Genomic DNA, 19,091 nt, shown 5'->3' on the forward strand with positions numbered 1-19,091 from the left:
AGAGCTCGTGTCACGGCAAATACACCACCCCCACCCGTATCAAACTAGCCCTCCTCTTTCCCTGTCCCACTCTGGATTGCTTCTTCGTTTGATGTGACACCATTGGATTCTGGCCACAGCAGCTGGAGATAGCAGTCATGTGTGCATGAAGTGTGCTTTTTTGCATGAATGTGTGTGTTTTCTTTTCTGAATAAGGCTTTAGCCTAAAGCTCAATGTGTAACGGTCTTTTTGTTGTGCCTGTCTGCAACTTGACGTGCATCTTCACGGTGACTACTACATTACTCAGAATGCTAGTGCCAGTGAATACATGAAAAGTTGTCATAAATACACATACATGAAAATGACTGAATGCGACCAAGGCATCCAAATTAATTTATTTATTTAATACTAATGCATGTTGCAAGAGTACACTCTACAATCACACTGAAAGTTCTACATTTTTCGTCATTTTTTAATTAGTATACCTTTCAAAATTTTATAAATTAACTACACAGATCTACTATCATTTCTGCATCATTAATAAACGAGTTTCCACAATATATCCACTGAAGAAGCAAAGAAACTGGTATAACTCCCTAATTTTGTGTAGGGCCCCTGCGAGCATGAAGAAGTGCTGCAACACGATGTGGCATGGACTTGACTAATATCTGAAGTAGTGCTGGAGGGAACTGATACCATGAATCCTGCAGGGCTGTCCATAGATCAGCAAGAGTACAAGGGAGTGGAGATCGTTTCTGAACAGCACGTTGCAAGGCAGCCCAGATATCCTCAACAATGTTCATGTCTGGGGAGTTTGGTGACATGCAGAAGTGTTTAAACTCAAAAGAGTGTTCCTGGAGCCACTCTGTAGCAATTCTGGACCTGTGGGATGTCGCATTGTCGTGCTGGAATTGAGTAAGTCCGGCGAAATGAACAAAAGACAAGAATGGAAGCAGGTTATCAGACAGGATGCTTATGTACGTGTTGCTTGTCAGAGCTGTATCTAGATGTATCAGGGCTCCCATATCACTCCAACTGCACATGCGAACACCAGTACAGAGCCTCCAGCAGCTTGAACAGTCCCCTACTGACATGCAGGGTACATGGATTCATGAAATTGTCTCCATATCCATACATGTTCATAGGCTTGACACAATTTGGAACGAGGCTCGTCTGAGCAGGCAACATGTTTCCGGTCATTAACAGCCCAATGTCGGTGTTGATGGGCCCAGGCGAGGCATAAAGCCTTGTGTCATACTGTCATCAAGGGTACACGAGTGGGCCGTCGACTCTGAAAGCCCATATCGATAACGTTGAATGGTTTGCATGCTGACACTTGTTGATGGCCCATATTGAAATCTGCAGTAATTTGTGGAAGTGTTGCACTTTTGTTGCGTTGAACAATTCTCTTCAGTTGTCGTTGGTACTGTTCTTGCAGGATCTTTTTCCGGATCCAGCGATGTCAGATATTTGATCTTTTACCAGATTCCTGAGATTCACAGTACACTTGTGAAATGGTCATACGGGAAAATCGCCACTTCATTGCTACCTCGGAGATGCTGTGTCCCACAGCTCATGTGCCGACAATAACACCACATTCAAACTCACTTAAATCTTGATAACTTGCCATTGTAGCAGCAGTAACCCATGTAACAACTATGCCAGATACTTGTCTCTTATATAGGTGTTGCCGACCGCAGCGCCATATAATGCCTGTTTACATATCTCTGTATTTGAATACGCATACCTATACAAATTTCTTTGGCACTTCACTGTACTAAACATAGACTAAAACTGAAAATACTCAGTTTGTGCTCTTGTTACAGATAGTAATTTATTCTCAATCCATGGGCTGCTGTCCTAGTCATTAAAGAAACAATTCTTTATTAACAACCACATTTTTAATATTCTATGCTACACATTTGTGACACCTGTAAAAAAATGTTAACTGAAAACTGGAAGGGTACATAATTTACAATGGAAACAGTGTGTGAAGCTATACAAATTAAACTATAAAGAATTTTGAAGATAAACTGTAAACCTGAAATAATGTACAATACCACTCTAGACTTACCTCAGTACCTTTTAATTCACCATATGGCTGCATTCCAAAGGAAAACATCTCCCATAAGGTCACCCCAAAGCTCCACACATCACTAGCGTGTGAAAACGTTGCGTATTTGCATGATTCTGGTGCATACCTAAATCAAAGTAATTATCATTTGAAAACACTGATAGCAGTAATAACACGAACATATATAATATTATACTCCTGCAAATACTGCCAGAAACAATGGTAAAAAAAGGAAGGGTAAATATGTAAAAAGTAACACAATGTTGACCATTTTATTTTCTCAAAATATTTATCGTGAAAATCTTTGTACCTTTACATTCCTGTAAATTAATTTTAGACAAAGTTTTCCCACTAATTTTTCAAGTGTTGTAAGTTAACATTCATATTATAAGTGAACATGTCAGGTTTGCAGTCCACACTGACATACTGTGATGATAAAGCACAATCCATGCACAGTCATGCCCTTAGCCACCTTTCTTAAAATTTTTGAATTTTATTAGGTACCACTAACAGTAGACAGTCTTTTGCATTTTTGGAGATACAGCTGCAACAGGGCTATCTTTTGGGAAGAAAGTAGCCACCATTCTACTTCTAACATTTGACCGAGCGAGGTGGCGCAGTGGTTAGCACACTGGACTCGCGTTCAGAAGGACGACGGTTCAACCCCGTCTCCAGCCATCCTGATTTAGGTTTTCCGTGATTTCCCTAAATCGTTCCAGGCAAATGTCGGGATGGTTCCTTTGAAAGGGCACGGCCGATTTCCTTCCCAATCCTTCCCTAACCCGAGCTTGCTCTCCGTCTCTAATGACCTCGTTGTCGACGGGACGTTAAACACTAACCACCACCACCACTACCACCACCACCACCACCACCACCACCACCACCACCACTTCTAACATTTCTGGACTGGTCAGCTTTCATTGGAGTTTCATCGGGAGAAATCCACACCACTGACAGAATCTTTGTTTCTGGACCATACATACGTAAATTACATACATGCATTAATCCTTGTTCCATAGACCATGAATACGACATTTCGTAATGATGTGGAATGTGTCACTTTAACACAAGTTTTCTTTTCACAAACTAATTAATTAACTTTTTTCAGTTACTACTTCATATCTAAGAATTCATCTATTGAGTAGAAGGAATTGTCATTCAGAAATTCTTTTAATTTGCTTTTAAATGTTGGTTGGCTATCAGTCAGACTTTTAATATAATTTGGCAAATGACCAAAGAGTTTTGTAGTACCATAATTCACCCCTTTCTGTGCCAAAGTAAGATTAAATCCAGAATAGTGAATATCATCCTTTCCTCTAGAGTTGTAGCTATGCATTTCGCTGTTATTTTTGAATTGGGATGGGTTATTAATGACAAATTTCGTAAGTGAATAAATGTATTGCGAAGGTACTGTGAATATCCCGAGTTCCTTAAATAAATGTCTGCAAGGTAATCTTGGGTGGGCTCCAGCTATTATTCTGATTAAATGCTTTTGTGTAATGAATACTTTCTCTCTTAATGACGAATTGCCCCAAAATATGATGCCATATGAAAGCTGTGAATAGTAGGCTAATTTACTGATGTGTTTATCACCAAACTTTGTAATAACCCTTATTGCATAAGTAGCTGAACCTATCCATTTCAGCAGGTCATCGATGTGTTCCTTTCAATTTAATTTCTCATCAATGCACACATCCAGAAATGTTGAGTATTCTACCTTAGCAACAGACTTCCGTTCATAGTCTGTATTTATCAATGGTGTTATGCCATTTACTGTAAAAAATTGTATAAACTGTATTTTCTCAAAATTTAGTGAGAGTCCATTTGCAGTTTTCTGAAAGACATTATTTGCAATTTCCTCAGCTGATTCTTGCTTCTTGGGTGTATTTACTATACTTGTATCATCAGCAAAAAGAACTAACTTTGCATCTTCATGAATATAGAGTGACAAGTCGTTAATATGTATCAAGAACAATAAGGGACCCAAGGCCGACCCTGTGGGACACCATTCTTGATACCTCCCCAGTTCGAGGACTCTGCTGGTTTTTATAGACTATCTGTACTGTTAATTTCAACCTTCTGCATTCTTCCAGTTAAGTATGAATGAAACCATTTGTGCACTGTCCCACTCATACCACAATACTTACAAGAATTTAATGATTCACACAATCAAAATCCTTTGAGAGATCACAAAATATCTCAATGTGTCATGTTCGGTTATTCATTACATTTAATATTTGATCAGCGAAAGCATATATAGCATTTTCTGTTGAAAAGCCTTTCTGAAAACCAAACTGACATTTTGTTAGTACTTCATTTTTACAAATATGTGATGCTACTCTTGAATACATTACTTTTTCAAGAATTTTGGATTAAGCTGTCAGAAGTGAGACTGGGCAGTAGTTCTTAGCATCAGCTCTATCCTCTTTTTTTATGCAGTGGTTTAACAACAGCATATTTCAGTCTATCTGGTAAAATTCCCTCTTTCAGTGAGCTATTACATATGTGGCTGAGAATCCTACTTATTTGTTGGGAACAAACTTTTGGCACTCTGTTGGAAATGCCATCAATTCAATGTGAGCTTTTACTTTAGAGTGAATTTATTATTTTCCTAATTTCAGTGGGAGAGGTGGGTTAAATTTCAATTTTATCATATTGCGTAAACTCAGGTTTCACTACCAGGAACACCACTAGAAAGGTTCCGGAATAGCCGTGCATGTTTGCTCATCAGTCAAAGAATGAGAAACCAGATAAGATGAAACTAAACTTCATTGACTCAAAAACAGCCATGCTATATTTTGGACAACAGAAAAATCTGTGTGTAACATCAAATTCATTAAATATCACAGTGTTGTTTTCTGGAAAGTATTCTTGCAGCAGCATTACCTTGCAACTGCTGTTCTAGTCTTTCAATAAAGTTCTGTCTCTCGAAATTCCCGGAACCACGTAAATATTGTGATATACGAAGAAGAAAGCTTCTGAAAATAACCACTGTAAATTCAAAATGCCTTTAGACTCGCATAAGTCACAACTGAACTCGTAAAAAGTCAACCCATCATCATAGTGCAATCTAGACATAGTAATCATAGTACATCCAGCATTAAATATCAATCTTGAAAGACGCCACTGTCTGCTTTATTCCTAGAAGTTTAAAAATATGGGGCACAACATAGGTTGCCACAAAACTTCCATAAACCCTATATGTGCCATTAGTACATTACTTATGGCCAATTGTTTAACACTAAATTTTTTAGGCGCAACAGTTACAACCTTTAGCAATTACAACTTTGATTTACAAAAGAGAGTCTTCTGGCTTGCTTGGTGCAGCCCACCACGAATTCCTCTGCTGTGTCATACTCTTTATCTCACAGCAGCGCTTGCACCCAATGTCTTCAGCTATTTGATAGACATATTCCAATACTGGTCTTGACACATATCCTATCATCCTGTCTCTTCTTCTAGTCAGTGTTCTTAATACTTAACTTGCCTTGCTGATTCTGCAGATAACATCCTCATTTCTTATATTATCAGGCCACCCAATTTTCAGCATCGCTCTTTAACACCAAATGTCAAAGTTTTCAGTTACTTTTTTTTCAGTTTTTCCACAGTCCATAATTCACTTCCATGGAATGCAGTGCTCAAAATGCACATTCACAGAAATTTCTTCCTCAAATTATGGCCTATGTTTGGCATGACTAGATTTCTTTTAGCCAGTAATGATCTCTTTGCTTGTTCCAGCCCGCTTTTCATTCTCCTTGCTTTGTCAATCATGTGATATTTTGCTTCCCAGGTAGCTGAATTTCCTCATTTTGTCTACTTTTAGAGAGCAATTTTGATGTTAAGTTTTATCTTTGCTACTCTTCACCTTTCATATTTTTTCACTTTGCTCTCAATTCATGTTCTTTGCTCCTCAGTAGACAGATCATTTCATCCAACAGGTGGTTCCCCCACCCCCTCCCCCCCTTTCACTCTTTCACTGAGGACAACAGTGTCACCTGCGAGTATTATCACTGCTATCCTTTCACCCAGAAATTTCATCACCCTCTTGAACATTTCTTTCATTTCTGTTGTTACTTCTTTGATGCACAAATTGAGCAGTAAATGCAACAGACTGCATCCCTGACATAAACACTTTTAATCTGAGCACTTCATTCTTGGTCTTCTATTGTTCTTATCCCCTCTTGATCCTTGTACATATTGTATACAAACTAGCTTCTCCTGCAGTTTATACCTATTTGTATCATAAATTCGAACGTCTTGCTCCATTAAACATAGCCAAATGCATTTTTCTAATTGACAAATCCTATGAACATGTCCTGATTTTTCTTAAGACTTACTTCAATTATCAAGCGGAGCAACAGAACTTAATTTCTTTCATCACAATCAATGTCTTTTGGAAGCCTGCTGCTGCTTCATATGTGATTTAAATAATGAAAAACTGCATCAGTTATATATTTTTCCACTTAGCTCAACAAATTTTGAGATTTTGCTATTTTTCAGTATAATGAAACGGATAGTAACTATTCACCATAAAGCAGATATATTGAGTCGCAGAAGGCACAACAAAAAGATGTCAGGAAGTTAACAAAAATACTTTCATAAAGTTAGCTTTTGGCCAGCCACGCCTTTGTCAAAAATAGACAACAATAAATACACACACACACACACACACACACACACACACACACACACAAAAACTCAACTCCCACACACATTACCACAGCCTCTGGCAGCTGGAGCCAGACTGCGAGCAGCAGCGCATTGTGGAAGAGGCAACTGGATGGGGGTAAGGAGAAGGCTGCGGCAGGGAGAGGGAGGGACAGCAGGATAGGGGGTGGGGGATGGTGAAGTGCTGCTGGGAGGTGCAGCAACGTGGTGGAATTAGGACAGCTAGGTGCAGATGGGAATTGAGACGGAGGGCGGGGGAGAGGAGGGGTAGTGGAAAAGGAGAGCAGTAAAGAAACAGGGTGTTTTGGTGGAATGAGAGCTACATAGTGCTGGAATGGGAGCAGAGAAGGGGTTAGACGAGTAAGGACAACGACTAACAAAAGTCAAGGCCAGGAGGATTATGGGAACGTAGGACATATTGCAGGTAGAGTTCCCATCTGCACGATCTGGAAAAGCTGGTGTTGGTAGGAAGTATCCAAATAGCACACGCCGTGAAGCAATCACTGAAATTAAGGACATCATGTTGGCAGCGTGCTCACGACAGGGTGGTCCAGTTGTTTCTTGGCCACAGTTTGTTGGGGGCCGTTGATGCGGGCAGAAAGCTTGTTGGTTCTCATGCTCAAGTAGAATGCAGCACAGTGGTTATAAAACTAGTCTAATGTTGAATTAGTGGAATGCAGCAGTAACGATAATGAAAAAATTGAAGTCATTTGTCAAGTCTTTCAACTCAAGTTCACACAAAAATGGCATGATTAGGGATTACAGTGAGACTAAGAACATTATGTTCTCAAACCCTTACACATTTGATTAAAATATGATCAGTCCCTTTCTCTCTTATGTAACAGCTGCTTTTTCTATTACACCACAAGTATGGAAGTAATGGCATACAAAATTTGAATAACCATGTATGTAGCCTACAACATGATGTGGTCTCACAAACCTCTCACATTTTTTTAAATTTTTTATTTAGTTTCCTTTTTTCACACAAGTCAGATCCTATTTGTGAAAAAATGTTTTAATAATTAAGTATGAGATAAAACCAAACTACCATGGCTAATATAACACAACCTGTATATCGGCCATAAGATCATACTATAGAGGTGGTGAGCTGTCGGAGACTCAAACCCATACATGTCTGATAATTTATGTACTAGAGTATTACATTAATACAGTTGTGTGCATGTTGAGTATAATGGACGTAGCATACACAATCTCTGCGAAGCTGCAACAAGAAAGTGGAACCAACTTAGGAACAAATTAAATCTAGTGCTGAGTACGTCAGAATAAAATGTCTATTACATGAGAGCAACATAGCTGTAGACAACCTATGACAGAGAGATCAATGATTAGTAGGAATATATATTTATATGAAACCTCACAGTGTCTGGTATTCCAACCCATACATAGGTGTATCAGTTGACATCTATTAAATTTTGCTATATTAACATTCTAACCCAATGTGCTTATGCAGGTATTGCATACTGGGAGATGAACCAAGTAAATGACTTAACAGACTGTCAAAAATTTCGTAATACCATGTTCTTGCTGTTTTGCCTTGTTCGTTAATAATTTTTTCAGGCTGTTTACGTTCAGACGTATAAATTTCAATTCCTTCTAGAATATCTAATTTATAGCCCTTAGGTTCCACATGTAGGATTTTTATATATTTTGTTATGCCAGGGAGCCTATGATTTAAATTTGTAAGGTTTAGTCCTATGGCATTGCTATTATTATACGTGTGTTCTTTAAAGCATGTTTCAGTCTCTTTTTGTTTGCCCAATGTAAATACCGTCACAGTTACCGCATTTTACCTCTTATACGCCCTGTTTTTTTTTATATTTCTGTTACAGCTCCCCAACTTGTGATGTAAATGGAAGCCCAATTTGTTATTGGTTCTATATCCTATATTAATATTTGCATGCTTAAATACTTTACCGATCTTTTCAGAAATGGGTCCATGGAAAGTTAGCAATGCATATCTTTTCTTCTCCCAGGCTACAAAAGATGCAGTTCCTGTCCTATCCTTATATTTTCCTAACTTTGCTTTCAGAAAAACCATTTGCTCTAACTACCTGCATTATTACCTCAGTCTCTTTGGAGGCTGCCTCTTCAGACAGATGCAACTTCACGAGTCTTTTGAACATGGACGAAAATACACTAGCTTGTGCGCTTTTGGGTGGTTGGATGATGCACCAATAATCGTCAGTGGTGGCGAGTTTTCTAAACATGCTAATGGACAACTGGTTTCCATCTTTGGTTAAAGTTAGATCCAGAAAATTTAGTGATTTGTTCTCTTCTAATTGAACCAATATACAGCTCATTTATGGTTTATTAGCCACAGTAGTTTGGTTTTATGTTTTATGTAATTATTAAAATGTTTTCTCACAGTTGAGACCTGACTTGCACAAAAAAGGGGGAAAAAATAACAATTAAATGTAAATGAGGTTAATGAGCTCGTGTTGAAGACAACATACATGGTTATACAAATTTTGTACTCCATTACCTGCAGGCTTGTGGTATAACAGACAGAACAGCTGTTAGACAATAGACGAAGTTGTACATATTTTAATCAAATGTGTAAGGGTTTGATTTCATAATGTTCTTAACCTCACTAAGACTTGATAAAAGACTTCAGTTTTTTCATATTCATTACTGCTGGATTCCACTATCAACATCAGACTGAATTAGGTAATTGAGTACTTTTATGGGGAGTAGCCATTTCTTATTATGGTATATTTGATCATGATTTGTTTATTTGTGTACAGAAACAGGAATTTAACCCTGAAACATTGTTTTTATCCTTTTACATTTTACAACAAACTGTGTTTACTGTAGTTGGGGTAGTGACATTTTCAATTGCACATCATAACCAGCATGTATTGTGCAAGGCCTCATATTTTCACACTACTTTTTATGTATTTACTACAGCAAATGGCCACTGACAACAGGCCACTTAAACTATTTATTTCATGTTATTTCTATGAGCTTTAGTCTTTGTGTATTGTATTTCATTTCTGCTATGGGCTGTAAACAGATGTATAATAGTAGAGATACGAAACCTGAAAGTTTATTTATCTTTCTAAATACATTATGATATATCCAGGTACACACATTATTGTTTGGTGTCATTTTACTGTTGTATAATAATATGTACAGACAATATTTCCATCGTCATGTTTTGTGCCTTCCCAAGACCTAGTCTACAAACCTATATAAATATTTCTGATTGGACCTACACCTACCAGGCACTTCATGACTTTTTACTAAATTAACTGCAATTTTTACCACATGATATAAAACTATATGTACTTGACATCTTTTTTATCGTTGTACCTATGATTACTGTCTTTCTGTACGCGTTTTTTGTTATTTGTTGCCTTCACTTGTGTTTGATACGCTGTCACCTAGCAGGCACTTTAGTTTTCTTGCATGGCTCTCCAGCCACTGATGTTCGCTTCCTATTCAATAAGGCATACTTAAGTTCACTCAGTGTGTATTGAACCGGGGTACAGGGTGGTGCACAAAAATTTGGCCCAAGTACTAGACCGCTTATTGTCGCCCACCAATCATCATCTATTGTTTCGAAACTGTTGTTTTCATTAGCTTATTTGTTATTTCTTTATTGCCTAAATATTATATGTTTAACTATTCTGCTCAATGCGGCAACAAATCATACAGAATTGGCGAGCAGTCTACTTGGAACCGGTTTTTCGTGCCTCACCTCATATTATTTCACTGCGATCTGCCACATAACGCTACAGTTGGCTAAATGAAAGGTTTTGGAGAATCACGAAAATTACTTTTACAAGCGTGTAAGAATTCTTTAATGAATAAAAACTCTATACTGCAGGGGGGAGGTAAGTGCCCTCTTTTGGCGCCTTCCATCTTCAGCCACCTATGCTACTAACTTTCAGTTTTTCATAAGAATCATATACCATGCACAAATGAACGGTGAACGAGTAAAAATGAATGGTTCCCAAAAAAGATAGATCACTAGTGAACTAGTTCCCAAGAATGAACAAATTTGCCCATCTCTAACTGGCACGCCTTCCCGCTCGGGAAGCAGCACATTAGACCGCGCGGCTAGCCAGGTGGGCACTGATTCAGTACACTGTATGGTGTTTGTTCCCTTAATTTGCATGTATAATGTCTGGTTGTATCACATTTGTACAATGTGTTTGCAATGTGTAATTGGTTTTGTACAAAATATGATTATGAAATTTTCGAAATGTATCATTAAAAAAGAGTGGTCACAAAAAAACTTGTGGCTATTTTACTATTATCATAGTGTGCATAATTGCTATTCCCATACTACTATCTAGTGTCAACACGGGCACACATCTCATTTGCAATTTTACATCGCAAATGCAGCTGCACCATATCCTTGTAATACATCTAGGTGCAAGACCTGCCCGAAACATCCTGCCACCACCACCTACTCAAGTCGAGCAAAACATCACCTATCCCATCAAAGGCAGGGTTACTACCTGTGATACCAGTCATTTGATCTAAACGCTAAGCTGCAGTTACTATGTTGCAGTCTACATGAGCATGAGAACCAACAAGCTGTCTGTCTGCATGAATGGCCATCCACAAACTGTGGCCAGGAACAACTGGACCACCCTGTTTCTGAGCATGCTGCAAACACGATGTCCTTAATTTCAATGACTGCTACAGCCTGCACTGTCTGGATAATTCTGTCAACACCAGCTTTTCTGAAATGTACAGATGAGATCTCTATCTGCAATACATCCTACGTTCCCGTAACCCTCCTGGCCTCAACCTTCGTTAATCATTGTCCTTACTCTGTTCCCATTCCAGCATTATACAGCCCTCATTCCACCAACACATCCAGTCTTTTTACTTCTCTTCTTTTCTGATACCCCTCCTCTCTTCCCCACCCTCTGCCTAGCCGCCTGAGTGCACCTAGCTGCCCTAATCCCACCTCGGCTCTGCATGCTCCCAGCAGCACTTTACCATCCCTCACCTCTATCCTACTATCCCTCCCCCTCCCTGGCCCAACTTTCTCCTTACCCCCACCCGGTTGCGTCTCCCATAATGTGCTGTTGCTTGCAGTCTGGCTCCAGCTGCTAGAGACTGTGGTCATGTGTGTGTGTGAATTGCGTTTGCATTTGCACGTGTGTGTGTGTGTGTGTGTGTGTGTGTGTGTGAGAGAGAGAGAGAGAGAGAGAGAGAGAGAGAGAGAGAGAGAGAGAGAGAGAGAGAGAGAGAGAGAAATATATCTACTTTTGACAAAGGCCTTGTTGGCTGAAAGCTAACTTTCCAATATAGTCTTTTTGTTACGCCTTTCTGCAACTCATTGTATCTGCTATATGGTGAGTAGCAACTGTCCTTTTCATTATATCATCATTTTCTGGTGGATTTGTTTTACAGAAATTATCTATGTAAACATATGCACTTGATAATGAGGATAAATTCTCAACATGTATTGGGCTACGTCGAAAAAATACATAACTGGTGCAGTGTTTCATTATTTAAATCATGAACAACAAAACTGTCTCTCTGGTACCTTGATCTTTCTTAAAGCCAAACTGACCATCACCTAAAAGATTCTCAATTTTCTTTTCCATTCTTCTGTATGTTATTTTTGTTGGAAACTTGGATTCATGAGCTGTTACGCTGATTATGCAAAAGTTCTCATGCTTTGCTGTCCTTGCTATCTTGGATGATATTTTCCTGAACATCTGATGATATGTCTCTAGTCTCATATATTCTACACACCTTTCTAAATAGTCGTTTGGTTCCAAAACTGCCCCCGAAGATATAGGACTGTTCCCTACATCTTATTTGTTAACAAGTCTTCCGAAGCTCTCTTAAACTCTGGCTTTAATGCTGGATCCCCTAAAGCTTCCATACTGACTCCCATTTTCGGTTCTATTATGTCACCAGATAAATCCTTTCTCTCATAGAGGCTTTCAGTGTACTCTTTCCATCTATCTGCTCTCTCTCCTGATACAGTGGAATTGCTCTGGCACTCTTAATGTTGGCACTGTTGCTGTTGATTTCACCAAAAGGTGTATCAACTTTTCTATATGTTGACTCCTTCCTTCCAAAAAACATTTCTATTTTGATTTCTTCACATTTTTCCTGGGGCCATTTCACTTTACCCCTTGTGCACTTCATATTTATCTCATTTCTGAAAGATTTACTGATACATTTCTGTATTCCCATCTTTACCTGAACATTTTTGCACTCCCTTCTTTTGTCGATCAATTGAAGTATTTCTTCTCCAAGGTTTCTTCACAATTGCCTTTCTTGTATCTATATTTGTCCCACTTCTGTGACTGCCTTTTTAGTGATGTCCAGTCCTTTTTGACTGAATTGCCTACTGTTGCATTCATTACTGTAGTAACTACAACCTCAGACAACTTCAAATGTTTATCATCATTCCTCAGTACTTCAGTATCGCCTTTACACTTGCACTGATTCTTCTGGATGATTCTCTCAAGCTTCAATCTACTCTTCATTACTGGTAAATTGTGATCCGAGTCTATATCTGCTATCTGATTTCTGAATCTCTGTCTCACCACAATATAATCCATCTGGAATCTTTCTGTCTCTCCAGGCCATTTCCAAGGCTACCTTCTTGTCTTGCGATTACTGAACAGTGTATCCACACTTACTAACTGAAATTTCCTGCAGAACTCAATTAGCTATAACCCAGACCTGGCTATTCCAACTCTGTCCCATAGGGTAAGGGCACATGCAGCCCATCCACTGGGCAGGCATAGGTGGTAGGTCACCCACCATGCCATCCTATTCCACTGCATTAAGGCCGTGTTCTGTCGTGTGAAAATACCCTCTTGTCATTGATACTATGAAAGATTTAAATCTTTTAAAATAACATGGGTAAGCTGAGTCCATTTGAAGTGCAATTCGGTAAGAGAAACACCCCTTTTTTGAAATGTTTTTAATCTCTACAATTACCCCCAGAGACATGAAAGTTTCACTCTACAGCGGAGTGTGGGCTGTTACGAAACTTCCTGGCAGATTAAAACTGTATGCCGGACCAAGACTCGAACTTGGGACCTTTGCATTTTGCGGGCAAGTGGGGCAGAGTGAAAATTTCATTCTGGAAACATCCCCCAGGCTGTGGCGAAGCCATGTCTCTGCCATATCCTTCCTTCCAGGAGTGCTTGTTCTGCAAGTTTCACAGGAGAGCTTCTGTGAAGTTTGGAAGGTAGGAGAAGAGGTACTGGCAGAAGTAAAGCTGTGAGGATGGGTTGTGAGTCATGCTTGGGTAGCTCAGTCGGTAGAGCACTTGCTCGTGACAGGCAAAGTTTCTGAGTTCGAGTCTCGGTCTGGCACACAGTTTTAATCCTCCAGAGACATGTTTCACACTCAGAACTGCACTCTACCAAACTTATGGTCTGTAATTTTGGAATGGTACATAAGTGATTTAGTAAATGGTGATCAGTTTTTGAAAACACAACTCAACTGGATTACATTCTTCTCATCCTGTCCAGTACTTCTCCCTTGACCTGGAGTTATGGGCAACTTTTCTGAACCCCATTCATTTTCCTAAGCCTCACAGGTCCCCTTCCTTCCACCTTCAACCCTTTTGCTAGAATGAGCAGCCACTGGCTCCAAAAGCTTTCAGCCTTTAATATCTCTATATGCGTGGTCTCCTGCTGCTGCTTGGTGAGTAGATTTTTTATCCATCCAAATACACTGTAGTAAATGGTGTAGGGTTATCTGTAGTATTAGTAGCATTGGTGAGGAAAGAAACATAAATGAATGTGACAGAGAGAAACTGGGAGCCAACTTATCTCTGTTTTGCACATAATTAGGACCACACATCATTCCGTGTTAGTCCACTGTGTATTTGATGCCCTTACAAAATGTAAATTGCAATTTATAAGATAACTAGCAAGCCCAGCAATTCTTCACAATTGCTAAGTACATCTGGCAGTTGTACACACATTCTAATCTCTTTCTCCCTCCTCTTTCCATCCATTTCCTCCTCCCCCTCTCTCTTTCCGTCCATTTCCTCCTGCTCCTCTGACTATCCACCCCCCTCCTCCCTCTGAATCTCTCTTCATTTCCTCCTCACCCTTCTCATCTATCTACATCTACATGGATACTCTGCAAATCACATTTAAGTGCCAGACAGAGGGTTCATCGGACCACATTTACAATTCTCTGTTATTCCGATCTCGTATTGCGCGCGGAAAGAATGAACACCTATATCTTTCCGTACGAGCTCTAATTTCCCTTATTTTATCTTGGTGATCATTCCTCTCAATGTAAGTCAGTGTTAACAAAATATTTTCGCATTCGGAGGTGAAAGTTGGTGATTGGAATTATGTGAGAAGATTCTGTCGCAACGAAAAACGCCTTTCTTTTAATGATGTCCATCCCACATCCTGTATCATTTCTGTGATACTCTCTCCCATATTTCGCGCTAATACAAAATGTGCTGCCTTTCTTTGAACTTTTTTGACATACTCAGTCAGTCCTATCTGGTAAGGATCCCACACCGCACAACAGTATTCAAAAAGAGGATGGACAAGCATAGTGTAGGCAGTCTCCTTAGTAGGTCTGTCACATTTTCTAAGTGTCTTGCCAATAAAACGCAGTCTTTGGTTAGCCTTCCCCAGACATTTTCTATGTGTTCCTTCCAATTTAAATTGTTCATAATTGTAATACCTAGGTATTTAGTTGAATTTACGACTTTTAGATTAGACTGATTTATCGAGTAACCGAAGTTTAACGCGTTCCTTATAGCACTCATATGGATGACCTCACACTTTTCGTTATTTAAGGTCAACTCCCACTTTTCGCACCATTCCGATATTTCTTCTAAATCGTTTTGCAGTCTGTTTTGATCTTCTGATGACTTTATTAGTCGATAAACGACAGCATCATCTGCAAACAGTCGAAGACGGCTGCTCAGATTGTCTCCCAAATCATTTATATAGATAAGGAACAGCAAAGGGCCTATAACACTAACTTGGGGAATGCCAGAAATCACTTCTGTTTTACTCGATGACTTTTCGTCAATTACAATGAACTGTGACCTCTCTGACAGGAAATCACAGATCCAGTCACATAGCTGAGATGATATTCCATAAGCACGCAATTTCACTACGAGCCGCTTGTGTGGCACAGTGTCAAAAGCCTTCCGTAAATCCAGAAATACCGAATCGATCTGAAATCCCTTGTCAACAGCACTTCATGTGAATAAAGAGCTAGTTGTGTTTCACGAGACTGATGTTTTCTAAAACCATGTTGACTGTGTGTCAATAGACCATTTTCTTCGAAGTAATTCATTATGTTTGAACACAGTATATGTTCTAAAATCCTGCTGCATATCGACATTAATGATATGAGCCTGTAATTTAGTGGATTACTCCTACTACCTTTCTTGAATATTGGTGTGACCTCTGCACTTTCCAGTCTTTGGGTACGGATCTTTCGTCGAGCGAATGGTTGTATATGATTGTTAAGTATGGAGCTAATGCATCAGCATACTCCGAGAGGAACCTAATTGGTATACAGTCTGGACTAGAAGACTTGCTTTTATTAAGTGATTTAAGTTGCTTCACTACTCCATGAATATTTACTTCTACGTTACTCATGTTGGCAGCTGTTCTCAATTCTAATTCTGGAATATTTACTTTGTCTTCTTTTGTGAAGCCATTTCGGAAGGCTATGTTTAGTAACTCTGCTTTGGCAGCACTTTTTTCGATGGTATCTCAATGGCTATCGTGCAGAGAAGGCACTGATTGTTTCTTGCCGCTAACATACTTCACATACGACCAGAATCGCTTAGGATTTTCTGCCAGGTTTCGAGACAAAGTTTCGTTGTGGAAAACTGTTATAAGCATCTCGCATTGAAGTCTGCGCTAAATTTCGAGCTTCTGTAAAAGATCACCAATCTTGGGGATTTTGCGTCTGTTTAAATTTGGCATGTTTGTTTCGTTGTTTCTGCAACACTGTTCTAACCCATTTTGTGTACCAAGAAGGATCAGCTCCATCGTTTGTTAATTTATTTGTTATAAATCTCTCAATTGCTGCCGATACTATTTCTTTGAATTTAAGCCACATCTGGTCTACACTTATATTATTAACTTGGAATGAGTGGAGATTGTCTCTCAGGAATGTGTCAAGTGAGTTTTTATCTGCTTTTTGAATAGGTATATTTTTCGCTTATATTTCGAGGATTTGGTGACTACAATATTCAATCTTGCTACGACAGCCCTGTGTCCACTAATCCCTGAATCGGTTTTGATGCTCGTTATTAACTCAGGATTATTTGTTGCTAAGATGTCAAGTGTGTTTTCACAACCGTTTACTATTCGCGTGGGCTCATGAACTAATTGCTCGAGATAATTTTCAGCGAATGCGTTTAGCACAATTTTGGATGATATTTTATGTGTACCTCTGGAATTAAACATGTATTTTCGCCAACATATCGAGGGTAAATTAAAGTCACCACCAACTATTATCATATGATTCGGGTACGTGTTTGAAATCAAACTAATGTTTTCTTTGAACCTTTCAGCAACTGTATCATCCGAATTGGGAGGTCTGTAAAAGGATCCAATTATTATTTTATTCCGATTGCCAACAATGACCTCTGCCCATACTATCTCACAGGAAGTATCTACTTCAATTTTGCGACAAGTTAAACTATTTCTGACAGCAACAAACACACCTCCGCCAACCATGTTTAGCCTATCCTTTTGGAACACCGTTAGGTTCTTCGCAAAAATTTCTGCTGAGTTTATATCCGGCTTTAGCTAGCTTTCAGTGCCTGTAATGATTTGAGCATCAGTGCTTTTTATTAGCGCTTGGAGCTCTGGTACTTTCCCATCACAGCTACGACAATTTACAACTGTTATACCAATGGTTCCTTTATCTACGTTTTTCCTGTGTTCAGCCTGCACCCTTTGTGACTGAAGCCCTTCTAGTGTTTTCCTGAGACCCTCTAACCTAAAAAACCGGCCAGTCCACGCCACACAGCCGCTGCTACCCGTGTAGCTACCTCCTGCGTATAGTGGACACCTGAACTATTCAGCAGAACCCGAAACCCAACCACCATTTGGAGCAAGTCGAGGAATCTGTAGCCTACATGGTCGCAGAACCGTCTGAGCCTCTGATTCAGACCCTCTACTCGGCTCTGTACCAGAGGTCCGCAATCGGTCCTGTCGACTATGCTACAAATGGTCAGCTCTGCTTTCATCTTGCAAGCAAGACTGGCAGCCTTTACCACGTCTATTAGCCACTTGAAACCAGAGAGAATCTTTTCTGATCCAAAGTGACACACATCATTGGTACCAATGTGAGCCACCACCTGCAGCTGGCTGCACCCTGTGCTCTTCATGGCATCCATGAGGACCTTTTCTACATCTGGAATGACTCCACCCGGTATGCACACGGAGTGCACACTGGATTTCTTACCCTTCTTGTCAGCCAAGTCCCTAAGGGGCCTCATAACGTGCCTAAGGTTGGAGTTCCCAACTACCAATAGTCCCACCCTCTGCGATTGCCTGGATCTTGCAGCCCGAGTGGTTTCCTCTGAAACAGGACAGGCGACAGCATCTGGCTCAGCGACAGTGTCAGCCACAGACAACACTGCAGCCTCAAGCTGTGTAACCAAAGCCATCACAGCCTGAAGGTTAGAGCGAAGTGTCACCAACTTGTCTCGCATCCGCACACAAAAATTGCAGTCCCTGTCCATCCCCTCCTTCTTGTTATCTCTGTTCATTTTCTCCCTCCCCCCCCCCCCCCCCCCCTCCTCTCTCTGTCTGTCTGTCCATGGCCTCCATTCCTCTTTCTTTCTTTCTTTCTTTCTATGACCCTGACACTTGTTTGTTGCAAACCTTGATTGGGAAATAAAGTCACTTAAAATGAATGGGTAAAACGGATGGGATGATTTAATAATATAATGGATACAGGAGAGGCCTCTCCAGGTGCTGGATCCTTGAGGGCAATAGCTTCCATGACAGTATATCTCATAATTTTAATCAGTGGAGTTTCCGATGATTCCAATTCCACGGTCGTTTTCTAATCACAAGTCGATCACCTGTAAATACAACTTTCCTCTTAAAACTCACTGAGGGAAAGATAATGAAACTATAAATTTTCACAGCACAGCGGTTTCTATCTCACAGTTGATTTTAACAATCTGTACAGTGTTGTTTAAAAAAATATACAGCTTATGTCTTTTTGTAACAATTTGATGTAAAATAGGAAAGAAATTTCTGAGATTTTTTTCTAATAACGTTTCCACTTTAGACATTAAATATATATTTAAATATTGTATATGTTTAAAAAATACATAACCAATGTCAGTCTGAACATTTATTATAGCATCACGTAAAAATCTGAAATAAATTGGGC

General features: G+C 39.5%; 1 protein-coding gene across 8 annotated transcripts in view; it reads right to left on the reverse strand.

Annotated features, from left to right (window-relative positions):
- The window catches only part of LOC126473063 (tyrosine-protein kinase Shark), a 153,226-nt gene that overhangs the window by 5,672 nt on the left and 128,463 nt on the right, over positions 1–19,091 (reverse strand). For all 8 annotated transcript variants that reach the window (XM_050099981.1, XM_050099980.1, XM_050099983.1 and 5 more), the window contains exon 15: positions 2,055–2,181. In XM_050099981.1, coding sequence (XP_049955938.1) covers positions 2,055–2,181 — 127 coding nt within the window. The remainder of the gene's footprint in view (positions 1–2,054; positions 2,182–19,091) is intronic.

The sequence above is a fragment of the Schistocerca serialis genome, chromosome 1, assembly GCF_023864345.2.
Source record: "Schistocerca serialis cubense isolate TAMUIC-IGC-003099 chromosome 1, iqSchSeri2.2, whole genome shotgun sequence".
Lineage (NCBI taxonomy): Eukaryota > Metazoa > Arthropoda > Insecta > Orthoptera > Acrididae > Schistocerca > Schistocerca serialis.